The 24,550-nt window shown below is 33.2% G+C and overlaps 1 protein-coding gene across 1 annotated transcript in view; it reads right to left on the minus strand.

Annotated features, from left to right (window-relative positions):
- The window catches only part of LOC111054739 (ATP-binding cassette sub-family D member 3), a 50,585-nt gene that overhangs the window by 20,741 nt on the left and 5,294 nt on the right, over window positions 1-24,550 (minus strand). The window contains exons 2-6 of the mRNA XM_039440395.1: window positions 21,563-21,602; window positions 7,323-7,510; window positions 2,905-2,974; window positions 2,035-2,061; window positions 539-609 (exon numbers count right to left, since the gene is read on the minus strand). Of these exons, the coding sequence (XP_039296329.1) occupies window positions 539-609; window positions 2,035-2,061; window positions 2,905-2,974; window positions 7,323-7,510; window positions 21,563-21,602 (396 nt within the window). The remainder of the gene's footprint in view (window positions 1-538; window positions 610-2,034; window positions 2,062-2,904; window positions 2,975-7,322; window positions 7,511-21,562; window positions 21,603-24,550) is intronic.

The raw sequence follows: 24,550 nt of genomic DNA on the forward strand, positions 1-24,550 counted from the left end.
TTTTGAATCCTAAATATATGTATTGCATGAGTTGAATTGCCCCAAAATATAACACCGTATGAAAGAAGAGTTGATTGAATGAAAAAGCATTGAACTAAGAGACAAGACTAAGAGAACATTGAACAATGAGAATCATGGATAATTACAGACTACAAAATGGGAAATTGTAGTGTGTAACATTTTGTAGCTGATAAAACACTAGTTGAAAAATAGGGGAAGACTGAAATAACATTGAGTGCTTACGATAAGAAACACAGAACATTCAGATAATTCAAACCTACTAATTGAAAAATGTGGTGGGGAACATTTTGCAGTAGGTGAAACCCCAGAAAGATCGGAGAAAATTGGGGGGTTTTCAGTTGAAAAGAAAAGTAAAATAAAATTGAGGGTTTACATGATCTATCCATACGACTGTGAATAGCTGAAGCTAGAATTGATTGAATATCCAATTCAATGGATGAATAATATAGCACACTATTGCATTTAACAATAGAGATAGATTCTGTATGTGATGTATAAATAAATGTATTATACTTACTTTAAGTACTCATCGTACAGATAATGCGTTATCCTAGTCCTTAATCTAAGTTTAATTTCTCCAATTCCCCACTGGAAAAAGAAACATACAACATATGAAAATCCAAACATAATGAATTGTATTTGAAGAATTGATGTGATTATCAATATAATATAACAATATAATTGAATATCTATATAATTATTATCTTCGAAAAATTCATCACGAGGAAATATGAAACAAAATAAGAATAAATTGACTTGAATGGAATAATGAATTATGAAAAAAATTAATGAAGAATTCAAAAGTACATGAATAGATATTTAGATTTAAATTATCAATATTCTACTATAGTGAGGTCCACATTATAATGGCAGTGTAAGATCGGCAATACTGTTGCTGTCCTTTTCTATCATACAACAAAACAGATAGCACTATTTCTCTCTCGCTTTGCAATGTTGTCTATTTGCCAGAATATTTTATATTTACTTTTGACAGTGACTGTACAAAACTGAACAAACCATATTCTCAGCCGCCATTTTTTCTTCATTCTATCAAAATACTTGAGTACACAAGTGGTATAATTGATTGATATAATTGATTAAAAAATGTATTTTTGAAACAATGAAATAATTTTTAAACATGACCGTACCTTATGAGAAGCACAAATTAAAATACCTGAAATGACATTTTAAAAGTTGATAACTAACCATCCTAGACTTCACCCATGCTTAAGTTAGCCTACCCGTATAGGTTGGACCTACTCGTACCGGTATAAATAATATTGAAAAGTTATTTCAGAATTAATCCAGGATTTCTATTTTTCTATTATTTTTAAAGGAAATTGAAATAGAATACCTACCAAATAACTCAATTTCTGTTGTTTTGAAAGTCAGATTGTTGTATCACAGCTTTTTAAATTAGCCGCCATTCCAGGTTTGTATAAAAATAAAAATCTGATCTCAGTCATGAAAGCAAATTTTTGAATCAAATAATGAAAAAAAACATATTTTCTTGATCAATTTGACATTAAATTGATTATTTTATCAAGGAGATGATAATTATTATTAGATTAAATTTAATGGGATGAATTGAGTAACAGCTGTGTACAGTCAGTGGCAAAATGGAGAGACTTGGCAACGTTTTTCTCATCTCTTTCTTCACTGCCATTATAACGTGGACTATAGGATATTCCATAGTTGAAAACCCTGATGATATTAAAAAATTGTATGTGAAGGCAAAATTATTATACCCTTTCGCTATCATGTAAATAAAATAGCTAATTTTGAACACTTCAAAAGTTCAAAGTAATAAAAATAATATTCACTTTATTTATTGAGTCTACTTGTATGTACGGTATGTATTTTCATGACTCTGGAGAGTTCGAACCATGTTTTGTTAAAATAGATATTAAAAGATTTGACGATATATGTGTGTTTTTATTTCATTATATTAAAATTAAAAGATTGGTATGATTTTAAATTCTTATTGCGATAAAAATAATAATGACAACTCACCTTCAATACATTATTAACCAAAGATATCTGTAACAAAGGAAACGAACATCATTGAAATTGTTTCAAAATAGTTGAGGAAAACACACAAAAAATTAAACACGTGTCATTTTCTATTTGTAAAAGATAATAGAAACTTGTATCACTATGCTAACAATAGTAGAGTTTTTTCAAGTAGAATGCAATGTACTAGTGCATTCTAGATAGTATGAAGATGCCCAACGTTTGCCTTGAAGTAAAACTTTAAGTCCCAGTTGCAGAAAAGCCTGTTAAGTTTCAATCATGATTAAATGCCACGAGAACCAATTAGAGAGTATTTCTTTACAAAAAGAGTCTTCTCTGATTGGTTCTTGTGGAATGATTTAAAAGGCGTTTGTGCAACCGGGCCTTAGATTCATGTAGTCTTCATCTTAAAGGATCTGTAATTTTGATAAATTCCAAATTTTGATAAAAAGTAGATTAAAAATTAATACAGTTAACAATAAAATCAATTGATGAACAATATTTTTGTCTTCTCCCAATCATATTATATATCATAATTATAATTTTTGATTGTCAATTAAATAAATAAATATTCAATATCAATGATCAGTTACCTACTTGAACAAACATCAAAATAATTCATCCATTTTTTAAAGGTATATCAAACACTCATTACTTCAACGGAAAAAATATGAATATTGATCTTTTACAATAAATTAATATCAAATTATAAATTAGTTAAAACACAATAACAGCTATTAAGTACCCTTTCTTAACTTAACCTGATATTGTGTTTAATATTGATATGCTGATTGAACTTTCATTGTTTTTCAATAATTTTTGTAATTATATAGAGAAAAGTGAGTACCTTTATAAATATGTTTCACTTACCACAGGCATAGCTATTAAAAACTCCAGTAGATGTTTTCTGAATCGACTCTTATCCATTGTTACGATTGCACTAAAAATAAGAAACAAAAATTATTAATTTAATGTTATAAATCCAATGAAAATTATTGTACAAAGAGTTACTATCCCACAAGTTTCTACTCACCATAAAGCTCAGGTTACATAAACTCATGAGTCAGCTTACCATTACTTCTATTTTCAGATTTATCAGCTACAGTTTAATAGTTACTTTTGGTCAGCATTCCATACAAATAATATCATAAATGCTTCCCATTAAACCAATTCCATTCAGTAATGACAGGCAAGAATAAAAATCTGGTGTGGCGCACTCACACAACTTTCCTTGCCGTTAAGAAGATAGATCACCTGACGCTAGTGTTCACGCGCATCTCAAGTCTACTATTCCAAGATCTTAGCCAGCTGGTGACAGGACAATAACGCTGGAGACACACGAGGTCTGCTATCTCTTCATAGTAAATGATTTAATAGAATGAACAGTTGCTAACAGTTTGCAATTGAATAAACACATTTCCTTGAATTTCGAGCTTATTTTCAATTTTAGGTAAAAATGTTACTGAACATTAATTGTAGAGATTTTCATGATCAATCTTTGCCACTTGAAATTTTTTGTTTAAATTTTATCTGAAGCCTGATAATTGGGAATCTAGAATCCAACTTTGCATAGATGGGGCGGAGCTCCTGAAATTTTTACAGATACGGGACTTGTGGCAGTTGATAGAGCCTATCAATGACTATTTTTGGTATAAATTTGATTAAAATCGTTGAAGCCTTTTTCGAGAAAACCTGTTTTTGAAAAACATTTTCGCCATTTTAGCCGCCATCTTGAATCGCATTTGATCGAAATTGTTCGTGTCGGATCCTTATATTGTAAGGACCTTAAGTTCCAAATTTCAAATCATTCCGTTAATTGGGAGAAGAGATATCGTGTACACAGACACACATACACTCATACACACACACACACACACACCACACACACACACACACACACACACACACCAATAACCAAAAACCACTTTTTTGGACTCAGGGGACCTTGAAACGTATAGAAATTTAGAAATTGGGGTACCTTAATTTTTTTCCGAAAGCAATACTTTCCTTACTATGGTAATAGGGCAAGGAAAGTAAAAAACCGATGCTAATGCTAGTCAGGTGCTGACTTAACAACTCGAATCCCACTATATACTTAACATAATGAGTATGCAGAGAATGAGTTGTAAGTATAATAATGAACTGCATACAAACAAAAGTAATTAAAAGATCTTCTCAGTGCACAATTATTCACTACTAAAAGATTTCTGATAAGAATGCACTTCAATGTTTGTCTTTGAATGCACTTATAGTGAAATCCACTTATAACTGTCAGAATTGGTTGAATAGGGAGCGATGATGCTATTTATGAGGAATACTGACAGTTTGTAGGGAATTCCATTATAAAAAAAACTGTCGATTTCCTCAATATTGTATTTGTTTTTAAATCGTAATTTCACGTACTCTAATTTATGTGCTCATCATTATGCTACTCAAAGTTATCAGAATTATCATACCTTTTTACAATCATTGAACATTTCAATCATGATAATATTATCACAAAAATAACAAACTATTCTTTTTAGTTCAACATTTTTTAGTTTTTGCAATGATAGAGTGTAAAATGTATGAATTGAGGGCTACTTATATTTATTTAATTCTGTTAAAAAAAATAGTTTTGCTTCAATTCTATTTTATAAATTTTTGTTTTCATAAAGTACTCTAATGCATTATAGAATTTATATGATAACATTTTTTAATCGTTTCACATTTCAATCATACTTATCAACAAAAAAATCTTCTTTAGTGTAATCCACGTTATAATGGCAGTGGATAAAGATAGAAGAAAAACGATGCCGATTCTCTGCATCAATTAATTATATTTCTACACTGTCAAAAACATAATTGTCATCGTTGTGGACCTAGAAAAGAATAGTACCACAGGCTTTGTCGAATGATAGACAAGGATAGCAAAACCAAAGTTGATCAAATACTGTCATTATAACGTGGACCTCACTATAGTTGAACATTTTTTGGTTTCTTTATGAAAGTACTCTAATGCATTTTTGTAAAACAATGACGTTTTGAACTCTAGTGAGGTCCACGTTATAATGGCAGTGTTTGATTAGCAATGGTATTGCTATCCTTGTCTATCATTCAAAAAAGCGGATAGCACTTTTTCGCTTTGCTCTGTTGCCAGATCGTCTTTTAACAATGTAGAATAAATAATTAACAAAATATTTCATCTTAATATTATGAAAATTCATCATGAAATTATTGAAAAATATAATTTTTAGCTTAATAAAATAGAATTGATTATTTTAAACGAGAATGACCAGTTAATATTACATCAATAAACCTGTATCAGCTACCGTCTATATAGAAGGCATTGACAAGACGGAGGATCGGCAACGTTGTTCTCCTATCTTTCTCCACTGCTATAATAACGTATACCACACTATAGTTCAACATTTTTTGGTTTGTTTATAAAGTACACTAATGCATTATAGAATTATAATGCCTTATACCTCATGCCTTATCATTATTATACTATTTTTCAATCATTAAACATTTCAATCATTCTTATCACTAAAATAACTCTTTTTTCTATTTCAACATTTTTTGGTTTGTTATGAAAGTACTCTAATGCATTTTTGTAAAACAATGGCGTTTCAAACTAGTAAATACTCAGAATAATGAGAGGTTTCCAGTCGAATTTAATTTTATCATTGGTAGAAGCTCAAAATAAAGTGTATCTTGAAGAGTTACTTTTTTAGAACTAACCAGTTGAACTGGTTCAACTTTGTACTGAAGAATTCAGGCTTTGGAAAACTTGTTTATTATAACTTGCTACATGTGCATTCGATTTTATATAAATGTGAAAAGTATTACGTCTAATTTTTTTCAAAGCAATACTTGAACATGTCTGTCTTTTCACAATTGATAATTTTAGTGCCGTTCGCACAGAAGCCGATAAGAAGAATGATAAATTAATAAATATACATTATTGAGATGAAATATTTTGCTAATTGATTAAATTACTACATTTAAAAAAAATTATCTGGCAAAGTTGCAGAGCTAGAAAAGGATAGCGCTATTTGCATTGTCGAATAAAATACAAGAATAGCAACACCAATGCTAATCAAATACTGCCATTATAACGTGGACCCCACTATACACAATCTGATTTAGGTTCATATGCATCACGCCGGTTTAACATTCCGGCAGTCGCGCTGTTGTAAAAAGTACAACAATGACAGTTTTTTTGCTACACAAAACTATTGGATAGGGTGGTGTCAGTGGATGAGTCACCTATGCATTCCAAAACTTTCCCCTGATCACTCCACTGAGTTGCAGCATAGAGAAACAATAGCATAAGTAGATATCCCATAGTATAGGGCGTTTATGTCGCAACTTTTACTGTTATCTCAAGCCTATAGTCCATGTATTTCTTTCCCGTGAAGCTTTAAGACGCTGGTAGTCTCTCATATTGTGCCGTTCATACACTCTTACCCGGTCAAAACAGTAAAAATCGACAATAATCGACAGTAATCTGCTTGAGATAACAGTAAAAGTTGCGACATAAACGCCCTATACCATGGGATATCTACTTAAGCTATTGTTTCTCTATGGTTGCAGTATCAACCGAGCAATGGTTCAGTCTTTAGGTGCCATTTAGTCGCGACAGTGCATAAGTCGCACTGTGCATAAGATAGGGAAAGACTGTATACGGGTACTGTAGACGAACCAATAACACAGAATTGATGGCTTTGCTTGGTGTACCTTATTGGGCTATGGAATGGTAATCATCCAGATGTTCATAGGCTTATTGGATTATTCCAATAAGATGGAAAGAGTAAATTATACAATTAATTAATATGTTTTGACAATAAACAGAGTACATAACACTTGGAAAATTGGATGTTGTAAAAATTACAACACGCGACTGCTCGTGTGATTGAGTAGGGCGCGACTACCGGAAGTTGAACTGTTCAGGTGATCAACTGTTCGTTTAAACCCGGAATGGAACACATTACAACCGTAATCTAAAGGCTTTTTCACAACTAGCTATGCGTAGCAAAGAATACGTCTTTGGAAGACATAGCCGGCGTATTCCTTCAAAGAACTTGACTTATAAGGCCGAGGTTGCACAAAAGCCTGTTAAATTTAAATCGTGATTGATTTCATGAGAACCAATCAGAGAAGGCTTTTTCGAAAAAAAAGGTTTCTCTGATTGGTTCTCGTGTAATTAATCACGATTAAAAGTTCTCGTGTAATTAATCACGATTAAAATTTAACCGGCTTTTGTGCAACCGGTACTTAGCGATGAAATAGTTGAGTGTACTAACTTTTCGGTAGATGTGTGATTCTGTATCATCCATATGTCGCATAGCGATCGGGCCACCAGGGAGCCCGCCACTAGAAGCAGAAAGCCGGCTTCAGGTGTGAGCACGCCCTTTATCGCGATGCTCAGAATGTGACGGATCTGCTTGAAAAATACGGCGTCCACTTGAGCTTTTGTCTTCGATTGTGATTTCTGTAATAAGAAAAAAAGCAGTTAAGAACATTTTCAAGTCGATTGTAATCAACAAAAAACATAAAAATATATGATTTATTTATTTACAGATGGAATTAAATAGAGAATGCATTTATTCAAATGCTAATTAATATATAATTATTATTAAACGAAAATCCCAAATAAATGCTGCAAATCACCCCGAAGACTTCTGCTACTGCAGACATTGACAACAGGGTTAACAGCTAGATGGAAATTCGATGAGAACTACTATCCAAAAATTAGTTGCCAGCTAGGGAATCGAACCCGGTACCTCCCAATTGCTAGTCAGGAATGCTTACCCTTACACCAAACTGATAATCTCTGGATAGCAGCGCTCATTTTATACGAAGCCATAGCGGCCAACCAGTTACAGATGGAATTAAATAGAGAATGCATTTATTCAAATGCTAATTAATAAATAATTATTATTGAACGAAAATCCCAAATGAGCGCTGCTATCCAGAGATTGTCAGTTTGGTGTAAGGGTAAGCATTCCTGACTAGCAATTGGGAGGTACCGGGTTCGATTCCCGGGCTGGCAACTAATTTTTGGATAGTAGTTATCATCGAATTTCCATCTAGCTGTTAACCCTGTTGTCAATGTCTGCAGTAGCAGAAGTCTTGGGGTGATTTGCATCATTCATTTGGGATTTTCGTTAAATAATAATTATTTATTTATTTATTAATAGACAATAGATAAAATTCAGGTATCTGAATCAATTATAAAATTGATAAAAAACAATATGGAATATCTTCTTACAATTACAGAAAGGAAGAGAGAGAACGATAATATAGAGGTAGATGAAAAGAAAGAGGGAAAAATCTTTCTTCTACTGTTCGTATTCTCCCTATTGTACTTTTCATTTTCTTCTTCTTCTGGTTCTTCGCAATCTTCAAAATATACATCTCCATCTTCTTCTTTTCTAATTTTTTCTTCTCCTTCTTATTCTTTATCGTATTCTTCTTCTTTATCTTCTTCTTCTTCTTCTTCTTCTTCTTCTTCTTCTTCTTCTTCTTCTTCTTCTTCTTCTTCTTCTTCTTCTTCTTCTTCTTCTCTTCTTCTTCTCTTCTTCTTCTTCTTCTTCTTCTTCTTCTTCTTCTTCTTCTTCTTCTTCTTCTTCTTCTTCTTCATACTGTTCTTGGTCTTTTTTTCTTCTTCTTCTTCTTTCTAATTTTTCTATTTTTCTTCTTACTGTAATTCCTTTTCTCATTGTTCCTCGGTTTTATGAACAAAACAGGCGTTTTTTAAATAGGAGAATAGTGGAGATTAAGGTTCTAGAGGAAGATGACTGAATAAGGGAATACCCTGGAAGGGTATAATTAAAAAGATTACTCTACATTTTTTGGTAGAGAGTTAGTGGGAAGGATATTTTGAATATTATTTCCGAAGAATGAACATTGATAATCATGTCCAAAGCTCCGCCAATTTATGTAGATGCATAACAAAAGTATTTATAGTTACTCCAAATTGCTTTTTTCATATCATATACAGTTCAATAATTATTTTCTTAGTCTATATTATGTAAATTCATCTATAATTTTGCTGTATTGTAAGCTATTGTATATAAGTGTAAAAGCCACAATATATTGTAATCTACATAAAGTACTCAATCAATCAATTCTTTTCTCGATAATGTCTTTCTTCTTCTCCTTTCAATCATTTGGACGTTGCGAGTTTTCAGTTGAAACTAGATGATTTCCTCCTTTGCTTGTTCGACGAGAACCAACGAACGCTTTCATCAAACAAGTTCAAATTCAGAACACATCTTCATACTTTGTACAGACAAGTTAGTAGACCAATGAAACTGACCTACTCCTTCATCCATTTTGACGGTTCAGTTCGTATCCTTTGGAATGTTTACAATTTGAAATGAATCTGTCTTAATTTGTCTTTGATTGCATTTAAAATAATTCTGGAGGAAAGTAAGTTTCATATCAGCGCGGATAGCAATACATTTCACATTGTTTGTATAAAGTACGGTAGCCTATATTGCAAAGATACGTTCAGCAGTAGTGTACTAGACTTACAAAAATCTTGATCAAACAATAAAATGACTGTTGCATCAAAAACAATAGCTGAGACTCTATCTTGAAAAAAGCCTACAAAAATAATACGTTTACTGAGTCAATTCATTGAGCAAATAATGCCTCTATCGTGCAGATTGTGCATAGGTTCAAGTTATACTAACTACTGTACTGAATTTCACAGTGAATAAACGAATAATATTTTGTTGTACTAATTCCTCCGACTGTTTTATCTTTGACAATTATTTATTTATTCTTTATTGATTCATACAATACGTACATCATCAAAAATGATAGGGAGAGAAGAAATAAGTATCCTTGTGCTATTCCTCTCCCAAATTTAGATAAGGTTACACATAATCTGAAAGAGGTTGTCTTGTATAGTGAGGTCCACGTTATAATGACAGTATTTGATCAACTTTGGTTTTGCTATCCTAGTCTATCATTCGACAAAGCCGGTGGTACTATCCTTTTCTAGGTCCACAACGATGACAATTATGTTTTTGACAGTGTAGAAATACAATTAGTTAATGCAGAAAATCGGCATCGCTATTCTTCTATCTTTATCCACTGCCATTATAACGTGGACCTCAATATAGTTCTTCACTTGACAAAATTTCCAGTTCTTTATTATTTTCATGAAGTAGATGTTGTTTGTTACAACACTTTGTGTTTTATGACAATAAAAAATTGATTGATTATGTGTTTTGTTTCTGTTGAATAAATAAATAAATTTAAAACCTAAAGTGATTTGTAGAGATGAAATACTTCAAATTCTTCACATGGACGAAATACTTGAAGAATTACAGCATTTAATTTTGGATTTTGTTTAATAATAATAATCAAATTCTTCATTTATCTTAGTACAAAAAAGGCACAGATCAGGAGAAGAAAACAAAGGATACCTTGTAGCATTTCTCTCCCAAATTTAGATAAATTAAATTTTACCACGGAAAGGACACTTGATAATGTAATTATAGTCGAAACTAGTCGTGTTTGATATAAAATATAATGAGGGTACTAGTGATTATCTATTATTCACTAAGACAATTCAGAGCCGAATTCTAGTTATGTATGATACCATAGCCACCTCTAATAATGTATTAGAGGTGGCTATGATGATACTCATAGGGCCGGTTTCCGAGCTCGGGATTTAGTCAAGTCCTAGACTTTAAACAGCTGGAGTCAGAAAATTGGCTTTCCAAAACGGGGCGTAGTCGCAGTCATTGTCATAGTCACGTTTGAATTAAATTACGAAAAACTAGAAAATTGAACACAAAATAAAATAAAGAGAAAATAGTGTAAAGTTTCAGCTATTCTGAATTATTTAGGAATGTCTAATTTCGTCAAGGAAAAACGTTTCCAATTATAGAAATGAGAAAATAAAAACTACAACAACTGTTATAAAAGCTGCGACTACGCCCCGTTTTGGAAAGCCAATTTTCTGACTCCAGCTGTTTAAAAAGTCTAGGACTTAGCTAAATCCCGAGCTCGGGAACCGCCCCATAATATTTATAATCGAATCTGGATACTAAGAAGTAGCTTACTAAAGATAGATATGGGGTAGATTTTATAGTCCCTTTTTGATAACTGTTGATACTTATTTTAAAATTGGAAGTACTTGAGAAATTCTATGATTCTATTTGAATCACAATAAGAAGTGCTTACAAGTTACAATATTTTATGTCAGAAACACAATAATATATTATCTTTTCAAATGGAAAAACAATATTATAGTATTTCATCAAGAGAGATTCAACAACATCTCTGAATTTTAAATGTTCAATTTTATGTTAGATAGATTCTGAACTTTAACACTAATAACTCCTAATGTTACTAGGTAATGAGCTCATAATGACCCATATAATTTTAGTAGCCTAGTCCCATCTTACAATGTCTACGTTTCAGTAGCTAAATAATTGGTTATCCCTAACTATCATTACATAAGACCTTAATTGAGCTCAAATAAACATAAGTTAACTGCAATTAGCGTCTTGATTATTGTCATAATCTTAGCTACAGGACTAAATTGAAGGTTCAAGTTTCCCATGGCTAGTTAGCATTGTATTTGAGTTGTAAGGAGAATCAATGCAGTATAAATCCCAGAATAGAACAGTAGAGAATAGAATAGTACAGTAGAAATCCCAAGATATATTAATTGATTGTTTTCGACGTTGATAAGATATGTAATTAATGATAAAGGAACTTTTGCATCAATCTTTTTTACATGATTTACTAAGGTAGTTATACATTTTCAATTTCATTTGATTCGAAAACTACATGGAATATTATAGGTCAATCATGTGCACCATTTTTGGCCTCATTAGTAGAGAGAAGATTTATGTAATCATCTACATAAAGAGAACTTTGTCTCAATATTTAATTTGTTATCTGCTTGAAACATGATTTGGTATCTCGGAATCTCAAATTTGTAGATTTTACATATTTTTTAAAATTATTTCAACTATACTCCGTTCAAATTTACTTCAGACTTGGAGGAATTTGCGGCGCAGAGAAGTGGAGGAAGATCAGCCAATTGCAATGATGGATAGATGGAAGCGCAGTTGTCAATTTGTCGATTAGAGTCAGTCGAGTCTGTGATTGTTAAGTTAATTTCCTAAGTTAAGTTAAGTTAACTTCCTAAGTTAACCATGAGCGCTTGAATACTCACTGGAGAATACAAGAGAACACTTGCCGGTACACAACGGCAACATAGCCGCCGTTGTATCTCTGCCTTCTCTGCTGTGCATGTCCATCCCAAGTCGGAAGTTAATTTGTACGGAGTATAGGTAAAAATAATAATATCGAGTGACCTGGCTGGCTAAGGGTCTGGTTGTCAGAGTTTTCAGATCGCAACTGATCAATTTCAGAGCCTCTGTCATGACATTACGACTGCTTTTTAGGCAGCCGGGACCGACGGCTTAACGTGTCCATCCGAAACACGGGAGTGGCCCGAGATAAATATCTTGCCCTGGCCGGGATTTGAACCCGGGCCTCTGAATCATAAGGCCAGCATCTGATCCACTCTACTATGGCCACTCCTAGTGGTGGAGTATAGGTGAAGGATTATAAATAAGTGAATGAATATAAAATCCAAATAGACGTGGTGAGATCTTAAATACACTTTATAGCAATAGAGGTTAGGCTATAGAGAAAGCTTCCAAATTGAAGCATACTATTTAACCAATGCTCACAGATTAAAGAAAATTATTAATCAATATAGACAAGAATATTTACTGTCATTCCTTTCTGCTATCATTTATTGAAATGGGAAGGTTGATCTCTATAGTTATTTCTTAGATAATTCGCCGATTCAAAATGTGCACTGGTTTAATGGAAAGTTCAGATTTTTGTCTATATTGATTATTTATCAATTACAGTAGACTGCTCTATTTATACGTATTCAGGTTAGAATTGAAGTGCTTTCTTATCAAGCAATTAAAGTAAATACCTACAACAATGAACTACTTCTCCTAGATTCACTACAAACTGCCAGTAGGTTTCCTTATAAACAACACAAGTGCTTCCCATTTAAGCGATTTTGACAGTATTTTGTGAATAACCCCAGAAAACAACATTCTCAACCAAATAAATAATAATAAATCAAGGTAAATATTCTCGTCTATCCTCATAAATCAAGTGGTTAGTGGTTCAATCAATCAATTTTATTGGAAAAACATTTTTACATAGTTGGGTACTGCTAAACCCGTGGGTTTTTCAGCAGGTGCCAGATCAAAACAAAATTATTCACGTTAAATTAAAAATTAAGTATAAATAAAATAAAATAGCTTATTTGTCGTAAATCAAGAGTAATATACAAGAAATGAAATACAAGGATTACAATCATAATGAGAAAATATAAGAAGCATAATAATTGGAATAAAAAGAAATAAGGAGTTAATTAAAGAACTAAAAGGGGTTAAGGAAGGAAAGAAGGAGGAAATATTTTATACAATTTTAATTATTACTAAATTATTAGTCGTGAATCAATCAATCAATTTTATTAGTAAAACATTTTTACAACACATTGATTGATTGGTTTTTGAAAAAATGATTATAGCAGAGGTGTCCACAAGGGGTTCCCCAACAAGTGCCAAAGGTCAACAGTGTTTAAAATGACTACTGACGAAATCTGTGTAAGGGGTAGGAGGTAGAAGTTGGATTTTTTGGGATGATTATAGTATTAAAGTAAACGTTAAAGTAGACTGTATGCATTGATGACTGACTGACTGTAGTATTACAGTTACTATAGTGAGGTCCACGTTATAATGGCAGTGTTTGATTAGTATTGCTATCCTTGTCTATCATTCAACAAAGCGGATAGCGTTATCTCTTTCTCGCTTTGTTCTGTTGTCGGATCGTCTTTTAACAATGTAGAATTCATAATTAACAAAATATTTCATCTTAATTATGAAAATTCATTATGAAATTATTGAAAAATATAATGTCTTGCTTAATAAAATATAATTTATTATTTTAAAGGAGAACGAACCGTTAATATTACATCAATAAACCTGTATCAGCTACCGTCTACAGAAGGCATTGGCAAGACAGAGGATCGGCAACGTTTTTCTCCTATCTTTCTCCACTGCCATTATAACGTGGACCTCACTATGGTAACAATTCAAGTGAACATTGGGGGCCGGTTTCCGAGCTCGGGATTAGGCCAAGTCCTAGACTTTAAACAGCTGGAGTCAGAAAATTGGTTTTCCAAAACGGGGCGTCGTCGCAGTCATTGTCATAGTCACGTTTGAATCAAAATTTCGAAAAACTAGAAAATTGAACACAAAATAAAATAAAGAGAAAATAGTGTAAAATTTCAGCTATTTTGAATTATTTAGGAATGTCTAATTTCGTCGAGGAAAAACGTTTCCAATTATAGAAATGAGAAAATAGAAAGTATGACTACTGTTATAAAAGCTGCGACTACGCCCCGTTTTGGAAAGCCAATTTTCTGACTCCAGCTGTTTAAAGTCTAGGACTTAGCTAAATCCCGAGCTCGGAATCCGGCCCCAATGTTCACTTAAATTGTTACTATAGTGAGGTCCACGTTATAATGGCAGTGAAGAAAGATAGGAGAAAAACGTTGCCGATCCTCTGTCTTGTCATTGCCTTCTATAGACGGTAGCTGGTACAGGTTTATTGATGTAATTTTCGTTTAAAATAATCAATAATTATATATTTTACTAAGCAAATCACTTAATGAATTTTCATAATTATTAAGATGAAATATTTTGTTAATTATGTTTAACTTGACTGACTCTACTTACCTAAAACTTTACAATCTTGTGTCATAAGTTTTTTTCAAGTTTTTTCCATGTCAATAGGTAGTTAGTCTAATTAATACTATGGTGAGGTCCACGTTATAATGGCAGTGGAGAAAGATAGGAGAAAAACGTTGCCGATCCTCTGTCTTGTCAATGCCTTCTATAGACGGTAGCTGATACAGGTTTATTGATGTAATATTAACGGTATTAAAGTCTAGGAGCTGAATCCCGTGCTCGGAAAACCGGCCCTAAAAAGGTTTAAATTACACACGGTTTGTACCAAATCCAAGGTGTGTTGAAACTATAGTGAGGTCCACGTTATAATGACAGTATTTGATCAACTTTGGTTTTGCTATCATTTTCTATCATTCGACAAAGCCGGTGGTACTATCCTTTTCTAGGTCCACAACGATGCCAATTATGTTTTTGACAGTGTAGAAATATAATTAATTGATGCAGAAAATTGGCATCGCTATTCTCCTATCTTCATATACTGCCATTATAACGTGGACCTCACTATAGTCTGTTTATGAATTTCTTCAATCAATCAGTTTGTCACAAACTGGAACTCTATCAATATATAAAAAAACGACAATATTTTTAATCAACAATCAACCTACTGACGGAGATCAAACCTTGATTGGCGTACGAGTAACCGGCATTCTTTATCTCTTTCTATAGGAGTGTCATTCTCTATTTCTATTATATAAAGCGCTTCTAAACTGGAATCCCATGTCCTAGATGTTCACACAATACTGCAGTTAACAGGTATCGTATCCACTTTTCCACTATACTGTTCGTTCTTCTTATTCTTCTTCTCCTCATTTTAAAACAATTTCTTCATCTTCTTCTACTACTACTATTTCTTCTTCTTCTTTCTTCTTCTTCTACTACTACTATCTCTTCTTCTTCTTCTACTACTACTTCTTCTTTTTCTTTTTCTTCATATTCTTCTCCTACTTCTACTTTCATTTTCTTCTTCTTCTTCTTTTTCTTCTTTATCTTCTTCTTCTTCTTCTTCTCCTTCTTCTTATTCTCCTTCATCTTTTTCCTCTCCTAATTTTACTTCTTCTCCAAACTTCAAACTCTTCTCTATCTTATTCTTCTTCTCCTCCTACTTCTTCTTCCCCACCTCTTTCTTGCTCTTCTTCTCCCTCTTCAAATACCTCCTCTCATCCTTCTACTTCTCCTTCTTCCTCTCCTCTTTCTTCTTCTTCTTCTTCTTCTTCTTCTTCTTCTCCTTCTGCTGCGTTGTCGTGGTATTCTTCTTTTCCTTCTTCTTATTCTGCTTCATCTTTTTCCTCTTCTAATTTTACTTCTTCTCCTACTTCTAATTCTTCTTCTCCTCCTCCTCCTTTTTCTACCTCACCTCTTTCTTGCTCTTCTTCTTCTTCCTCTTCAAACACCTCCTCTTCCTTCTACTTCTTCATCTTCTTCCTCACCTCTCTCTTCTTCTTCTTCTTCTTCCTCTTTTGTCACCACCTTCTTCTCCTTTCTCACCTCTTTCTTCATCTTCCCCACCTCGTCATTCTTCTTCCTCACCTCCTTCTCCTTTTTCTTTTTCTCCTCCTCCATCGTCGTCGTCGTCTTCTTCTTCTACTTCTTCTCCTACTTCTACTTTCACTTTTTCTTCTTCTTCCACTTCTACTTCTTCTTCCTCCTTTTAATTTTTGTTTCTTCTTCTTTTAAATGTTTGCCTCTTCTTCTTCTTCTTCTACTTCTTCTTCTTCTTTTGATTTTTGTCTCTTATTCTTCTCCTTTCAATTTTTGTCTCCTCTTCTTCTACTTCTTCTCCTCCTTTTAATTTTTGTCTTTTTTCCTTCTACTTCTTCTTATACTTCTTCTTCTTATACTTCTTCTTCTTCTTCTTCTTCTTCTTCTTCTTCTCCTCCTCCTTTTCAAACAGTTTCGTATTCTTCTCCTACTTTAATTTCTTCTTCCTTCACTTCTACTTCTTCTTCTCCTACTTCTAATTCTTCTTCTTCTCCATCATAATATTCATGACGATCTTCTAGGTTGATCTCGTCTTCTTCTTCTAAACTAAACTACTGTACTTTTTTGTCAATATTCACGGTTATCCAGTTGTTGAATGCAGCTTTGACATTACTGTACTAGAAGTAAACTTGTCTGCACTCTTATTACACCGGCGAAACAGTCCATTATCAAAAGCCTCTCTACTGTATAAATCAATTAATTTTATAGGTCAAGTTTGTTATATTTATATAGTCCTATAATTTCAGTTTCTTTGGAGACTGTAATTTAAATAAGTTACAATAACATTAATAGGATAATTCAATTTATTAGTTAGAGGTCAACTACAAAATTTTATGTTACCTAGTTGTCGTAAATGAGAATTTGCTTGTCAGTATATTTGATTATGAATGAAAATAATGTAAGTTAGCCTAAACAAAAATTGTATTCCAAGTCAATAATACAATCATTCATTTAGTGAACAGTAAACTACGAATAAATAAGTACAAGACTTTTAAAACATAAAATCTGGTGTGGCGCACTCACACAACTTTCCTTGCCGTTATGAAAATTGATCACCTGACGCTAGTGTTCCCGCGCATCTCAAGTCTACTATTTAAAGATTTGAGCCAGCTGGTGACAGGGCAATAACGCTGGAGACACATAATCATGAGGTCTGCTATCTCTTCATAGTGAATGATTTAATAGAATCAACAATAATTTGCAATTGAATAATCACATTTTCTCGAATTTAAAGCTTATTTTCAATTTTAGGTGAAATGTTACTGAACATTAATTGTAGAGATTTTCATGCTCAATCTACTCCACTTGATTTTTTTGTTTCAATTGTATCTGAAGCCTGATAATTGGGAATCTATCTGCATTGATGGGGCGGAGCTCCTGAAATTTTTACAGATATGGGACTTGTGGCAGTTGATAGAGCTTATCGATGACTATTTTAGGTATGAATTTGATCGAAATCGTTGGAGCCGTTTCCGAGAAATCACAAAAAACCCTGTTTTTGACAACATTTTCGCCATTTTAGCCGCCATCTTGAATTGCATTTGATCGAAATTGTTCGTGTCGGATCCTTATAATGAAAGGACCTCAAGTTCCAAATTTCAAGTCATTCCGTTTATTGGGAGATGAGATATCGTGTACACAGACGCACATACACACACACACACACACACACACAACACACACACGTATGGAAATTTAGAAATTAGGGTACCTTAATTTTTTTCGGAAAGCAAATACTTTCCTTACCTATGATAATAGGGCAAGGAAAGTAAAAAAGGGTTAGATACTTGAATATATCTATTTAATTTCAATAATAATTATTGTAGTGGTAGCCCTATAAGGAAAAGTGAATGTTTGATAGGATACCTCTAATCAAATAATTCATTAGTATAATAATTGCCGGTTACACGAAAGCTGATTAAATTTTAGCCGTGATTAATTCCACGAGAACCAATTAGAGAAGCCGTCTTTTCAAAAAAGCCTTCTCTGATTGGTTCTCGTGAAATTAATCACGGTTAACATTTAACCGGCTTTTGTGCAACCGAGCCTAAGCCTTCAAAATTCAAAAAGGATCAATAATTCCTTTCTGAATATTTTTGGAGTGAAAAAAAAACTTTGGCATAAACAGAAGTTTTGACAAAACTTGAAAGATTGGACTATAATTTTCAAAATTATGTTAACAATAGTAATGCCTATTTATATCCACTAAGTATTTTTGTCATTAAATCAAATAATTAAATATCTATTTTGCTAAATCATCAACATTATTTACACTATATTATTTACACCATAAAAGATATTGCTAATATCTATTTAAGTAAAATATCTTTGGAATTTATAGTTTATTACAACAATTACATTGGGCGGGATTCAATTTTTTCAATTTGAAATGTTTTTTAATAAATCTCTTCTGAAGTAGCCGATTCTGAAACTTGACCAGATTTTATTAACATACATATATGATTGAGTATTGATGGGAATAAATTGTAAGTTCAATTTGTTCAAATGCTAATTAATGAATAATTATTATTAAACGAAAATCCCAAATAAATGTTTCAATTCACCCCGAAGACTTCTGCTACTGCAAATATTGACAACAGGGTAAACAGCAAGACGGGAATTCGATGAGCGCTACTATACAAAAATGATTTTTGTATAAAAATTTTAAAAGATTTTCCATCTAGCAGTTTAACCTGTTGTCAATATTTGCAGTAGCAGAAGTCTTCGGGGTGATTTACAACATTTAATTGGGATTTTCGTTTAATAATAAATATCGGGGCTACGAGCTTCGCTCGTTATTTTTATTTATTGATAAACAGAACACAATTCTCTAAAATGATCGTGTTTATATTTTACAGCTGGCTATACGTCAGCTTATGAATTTCGGGGATGCGATATTTTAATTTTCCACAGAATCACTCGCTCACTTTTTACTATCCACAGACGACGAAAGTCTCAGCTGTTTCAGCCTAGGATGAATTTATTATCCTTTTAATGTCGTTCAGCGAGTTTTCCCAAGGATGAGACCTAGTGCAATCGAATTTTTATATCATAAACCTACTATGTTCCAAATTTCGTGAAAATTGTTAGAGCCGTTTTCGAGATCCGTTGAACATAAATAACCAGATAACCAAATATAAAAATATAAACAGATATGAATTATAAATATAAAGGATGAGTTATCCTTTTAATGTCGTTCAGCGAGTTTTCTCAAGGATGAGACCTAGTGCAATCGAATTTTCATATTATCATAAACCTACTATGTTCCATATTTCGTGGGAATCGTTAGAGCCGTTTTCGAGATCCGTTGAACATAAATAATCAGATAACCAGATATAAAAATATAAACAGATATACAGAAATTGCTTGCTTAATATAATAGGATATTGATTGAGTATTGATAGGCCTACGTTGAAACGGTATTTCACCCAACACATTCCAACTTACTCAGAACATTTTAGTGGTGAGTAAAATCGATTGTAACTATTTTGGAAGTGAGATTAACCCCAGCCAGTCAGCATTGACCCTGAATGGTGAATGGAAGTCACATGCCTTCATATATTGAAAGAATAATTCCGTCGAAATAAATGCATAATTGAACAGTTACATTGTTCAATAGCGTTGACAACGTTCCATGTGTAATTAGAATTTTTAATTAGGATTGCAACGTGGTAGGTGCGTTTTTCAATCAATATTTTTACTACTGGTTACGACGAGTCTATTTTGTAGGGGATTATGTATCTATTTTAGGTTTGTTAAGAGTATTGAAGACTAGTATTTAAGACTATTGAAGACTCCTAACCCAATAGTTTTTTTCGATAAATTAACTGTTAATGGGTTTGTATTACTATAAGAGTATTTAATATTCTCTAATCCTAACCCAATACTTTTATAGATAGATTAACTGTTATGATCAAAAGTCGGAATTCGTAAACGTTGGTCCATATTAAAAAAATGAATGGCCTGTAATAAATAGAACTGTATTGAGATTCATATTATTATGAAGTCAGTACATTCATAAAAAATGTATTATTGAATAATGGAAATAAATTTTCTTGGAATATAATATATTTGTAACTTGATCTCTATAGTGAGGTTCACGTTATAATGGCAGTGGAGAAAGATAGGAGAAAAACGTTGCAGATCCTCTGTTTTGTATACACGGTAGCTGATCCAGGTTTATTGATGTAATATTAACGGTTCATTCTTGTTTAAAATAAACAATTATATTTTGTAAATCAAGAAATTATATTTTTCAATGATTTCATAATGAATTTTAATTATTAAGATTGAATATTTTGTTAATGAATTATTAATTCTACATTGTTAAAAGACGATCTGGCAACAGAGCGAAGCGAGGATGAGATAGCGCTATCCGCTTTGTTGTATGATGAACAAGGATAGCAATGCAAATGCTAATGAAACACTGCAATTATAACGTGGACCTCACAATAGGCATCAAACCTGCAAAACTGTAGAAATCAATCTGAGAAAACAAACTAATTAAAAACTACTTTAGTTTCTATTTTTCTAGGCTGCAAATGTTGATGATCCTCTAATCCTAACCGACTATAGTTTCTATTCACTACTAGTGAATAGAATGAAAGTAAAGAATTGAATTCCCTACTAGTTTCTTTGTTAAATTTCAGAGACTGAGGCCCGTTTTGAAACATTTAAATTTCCTGTAATGAATAGAACTAAACTGAGATTTATGTTATAAAGTCAGTACCTGATTAACATTGGTTTGCTATCCTTGTCAGTCATTTGACAAAGTCTATAGCTCTATCCTTTTTCAACTTTTGTTGCCGAATCGTTTATAGGCTATGAAGAAATACAACCAACTACCAGAATTTTCAACCTCATTTAAGAAAAAATGCATTAATAAATTATGGAAAAATTTTTCTTCGAATATAATATAATTGTGATTTGATCTCTAGTAGCCTCTAATGAGCAATCTAAATTGAAGAGTCTACTAGAATGTCGTAATAAGCGGAACTAGTATCTTGATTTTTCACTGATTGATCAATTATTAGTGATTGTGATAATTGTTTCAGGTTATTTAGTCATTTAATTAACATGAATACCAACCACAAAAGGTACTAGGCCTACGAGTTACAACTGCAGCATTTCAACAAGATCAAATTTAAAAGATATTAGTGGATTGGGAAATGGACAAAATTATTATAGGGATTCAAATATGATTAAAAATTATAATAATACTGTATGTGAAAAAAGTAGGAACTTACGTCTCCAATCATATACTGAATATCCATATGGGGAGGCCTCCTGAAAAAACATAATTCATGATATTTCATATTTTCTTGAATGTTTGAATAATCAGGAATCAAAATGAGTTATGGGAGAGGAGCATATCTTTTACGAAACATATGAGCAAAATACAGAGCTTGTTTCTGCAAATAAAACATGAGTATGTAAGGACAAGGAAAGATAGACAGTAAGGATAACATTTTTAGAATGATAAATAATAGGAAATAATGATACTAGGTTACATTGTTTTACACGAACACGGAAACCCTTATCCTATTTCCTATTTCCCTATGTTTTCCACTTTTTATTCTTACCAGCTTCCTCTTCATATGTACTTCCTTCTACTTCTCCTTTTACGTCCAATTCGTCTATCTCTTCCTCTACTTCTATTCCAACTTCATCTTCCCCTTCTTTGTATCTTAGTTTCTAGCATTACTATGCTACTTCTACTTTTTTAGACTTCATCCTTTCTACTTCTCTCTTTTGCTCTACCTTAACTTCCCTCTTCTCCTCCTCCTTATTCTTCTCTTTTTTCGTATTTTCCATTTTCCCCTTCCTCTTTTTGTACTTCTCTTTCTTTATCAGTTCCCTCTCCTTCTCCTCCTTCTACTTCTCTTTCTTTATTAGTTTCGTCTCCTTCTCCTCTTCCTCCTTCTACTTCACTTTCTTCATCAATTCCCTCTCCTTCTTCTTCTCCTCCTCCTACTTCTCTTTCTTCTTCGGTTCTTCTATTGCTTTTCTCCAACTTCTAATAATCTCATGTATACTCATCAACCAATGCCTAGACGGTATCTTCTACCATAGAGTAGAGATACCGTAAAATTGTCACTTTCAGACAATTATTTTACTCCGCTAATTAGTACTTTCATTTTCCCCTTCCTCTTCTACTTCTTCTTCTTTTTCCATCTCCAACTTAGTCCTCTTCTTCTCCTGCTACTTCTTCTCATCGCATCATTCTTCTCATTCTTGGCTTCTGTCCGTCTTTCTCCTCCTTCTTAATTTTCCTCACTTACTTCTTCTCCTGTCACCAACTTCTGTTTCTTCCTACTCTTCCTCTCCTCTCACCTCCTTCTTCTTCTTCCTCTCCTCACACCTTCTTCTTCTTTTCTTCCTCTTCTTCCCTCCCCTTACAACTCCTTCTTCATCCTCATCTCTTTCTTCTTCTTCCTCACCTCTTTCTTCTTCTCTTCTCCTTCTTCCTCTCCTCTCACCTCCTTCTTCTTCTTCCTCACCTCTTTCTTCTCCTTCTTCCTCTCCTCTCACCTCCTTCTTCTTCTTCTTCTTCCTCATCTCCTCCTTCTTCTTCTTCCTTACCTCTTTCTTCTCCTTCTTCCTCTCCTCTCACCTCCTTCATCTTCTTCTTCTTCCTCTTCCGCTCCTCTCAACTCCTTCTTCTTTCCCACATCTCCATTCTTCTTCTTCCTCACATTTCCAGTCTTCTTCCTCCTCTCCTTCTCCTTCTTTATCATCACCTCCTCCTTCTTCATCACATCCTCTTTCTTCTTCACCTCATCCTTCTTCTTTCCCACATCTCCATTCTTCTTCTTCCTCACATCTCCAGTCTTCTTCCTCCTCTCCTTCTTCATCATCACCTCCTTCTTCTTCATCACATCCTCTTTCTTCTTCACCTCCTTTCTCTTCCTCACATCTCCATTCCTCTTCTTCCTCACCTACATCTCTTCTTCTTATTCTTCTTCTTCTTCTTCTTCACCTTCTTCCACACCCTATTCTTCTGCTTCCTCTTCACATTCTTGTTTTTCCTCTGCGTCTTATTTTCATCCGGCTAATTACAGTGGAAACTCAGCTTGAACAACGTCACAGGCTGAGCCATCAGACGTATAGTCTGGTCTAGAACCGGTTTGCCAAAGCAGTGAAAACGAATTTTTCTGGAGATTGGAGATACACCAAACTCACTGATAGTGAAACTGAATGCTTTAAATCTCTCAATAGAAAACGAATCTGAAATCTCAATGCAGTTTGTATTGCTGGAAGATTTTCAGTAAAGTCTGTTTCCTTTATAAGAGAATTGTATCACAAGTTTATGTCTCCTCTATTATATCTGATGCCTTATGTGTGTATTGTAACTTACGGTAAATAAATAACTCTAATCTAATGCCTAACATTAATAATAGATAATTGTATCAGATGCCTGCATTCTATGGTTCAAATATTCTATCAAGGCCCTAATGCATAATAAAATGGAAGCAAATGGATCATACTGAATGCTATGAATCTCTCAATAGTAAAGGAATCTGAAATGGAAATCTCACTGCAGTTTGTAAGATATTCATGAAGGTCTGTTAAGAAACTTATATCGCAAGTACAAATTTCATTCAGTTGCAAGTTTATACAACAGCAAAATTCTATTGGTTGAGTTGAAAATCCTTGAAAATGTTCTAAAATCAGAAGTCCCTCTTTAAAAGAATCTATGGCCCGGTTGCACAAAAGCCGGTTAGATTTTAACCGTGATTAATTTCACAAGAGCCAATCAGAGAAGGCCTTTTTGATAAGACGGTTTCTCTGATTGTTTCTCGTGAAACTGATCACGGTTAAAATTTAACCGGCTTTTGTACAACCGGCACGGCACTGTGTATGATGGAAATCGCTATTTCCATACATTTTGCAATCATGTATAATAACCATGTTCAAAGTCATATAATGATCCTATCAATGATTGCTTTCGTGGGAAACTAATCAGCCTTGGTGGAAAACAAGACTCAATTTCTTCAATTGTGTTGTTTTTTGCTGAGGTTAATGCCACATAAGCTTTAGGTTGTGCGTGGGTAATCGAAGAGATGATGAGCAGTATTAGAAGAGATAGATGAGTTAGCCTACAGTTTTAGGTAGGTTCCGAACCACAGGGAAGTGATTTTGAAGGCCACAACTGTCTGTTAGGGAGCTGTTCTCAAGCGGACACCCTTCCAACAGGATAACCGAGAGACCGGCGCTTATCTTATCAGTGCGTT

Source organism: Nilaparvata lugens, chromosome 13 (genome assembly GCF_014356525.2).
Source record: "Nilaparvata lugens isolate BPH chromosome 13, ASM1435652v1, whole genome shotgun sequence".
NCBI classification, from domain to species: domain Eukaryota; kingdom Metazoa; phylum Arthropoda; class Insecta; order Hemiptera; family Delphacidae; genus Nilaparvata; species Nilaparvata lugens.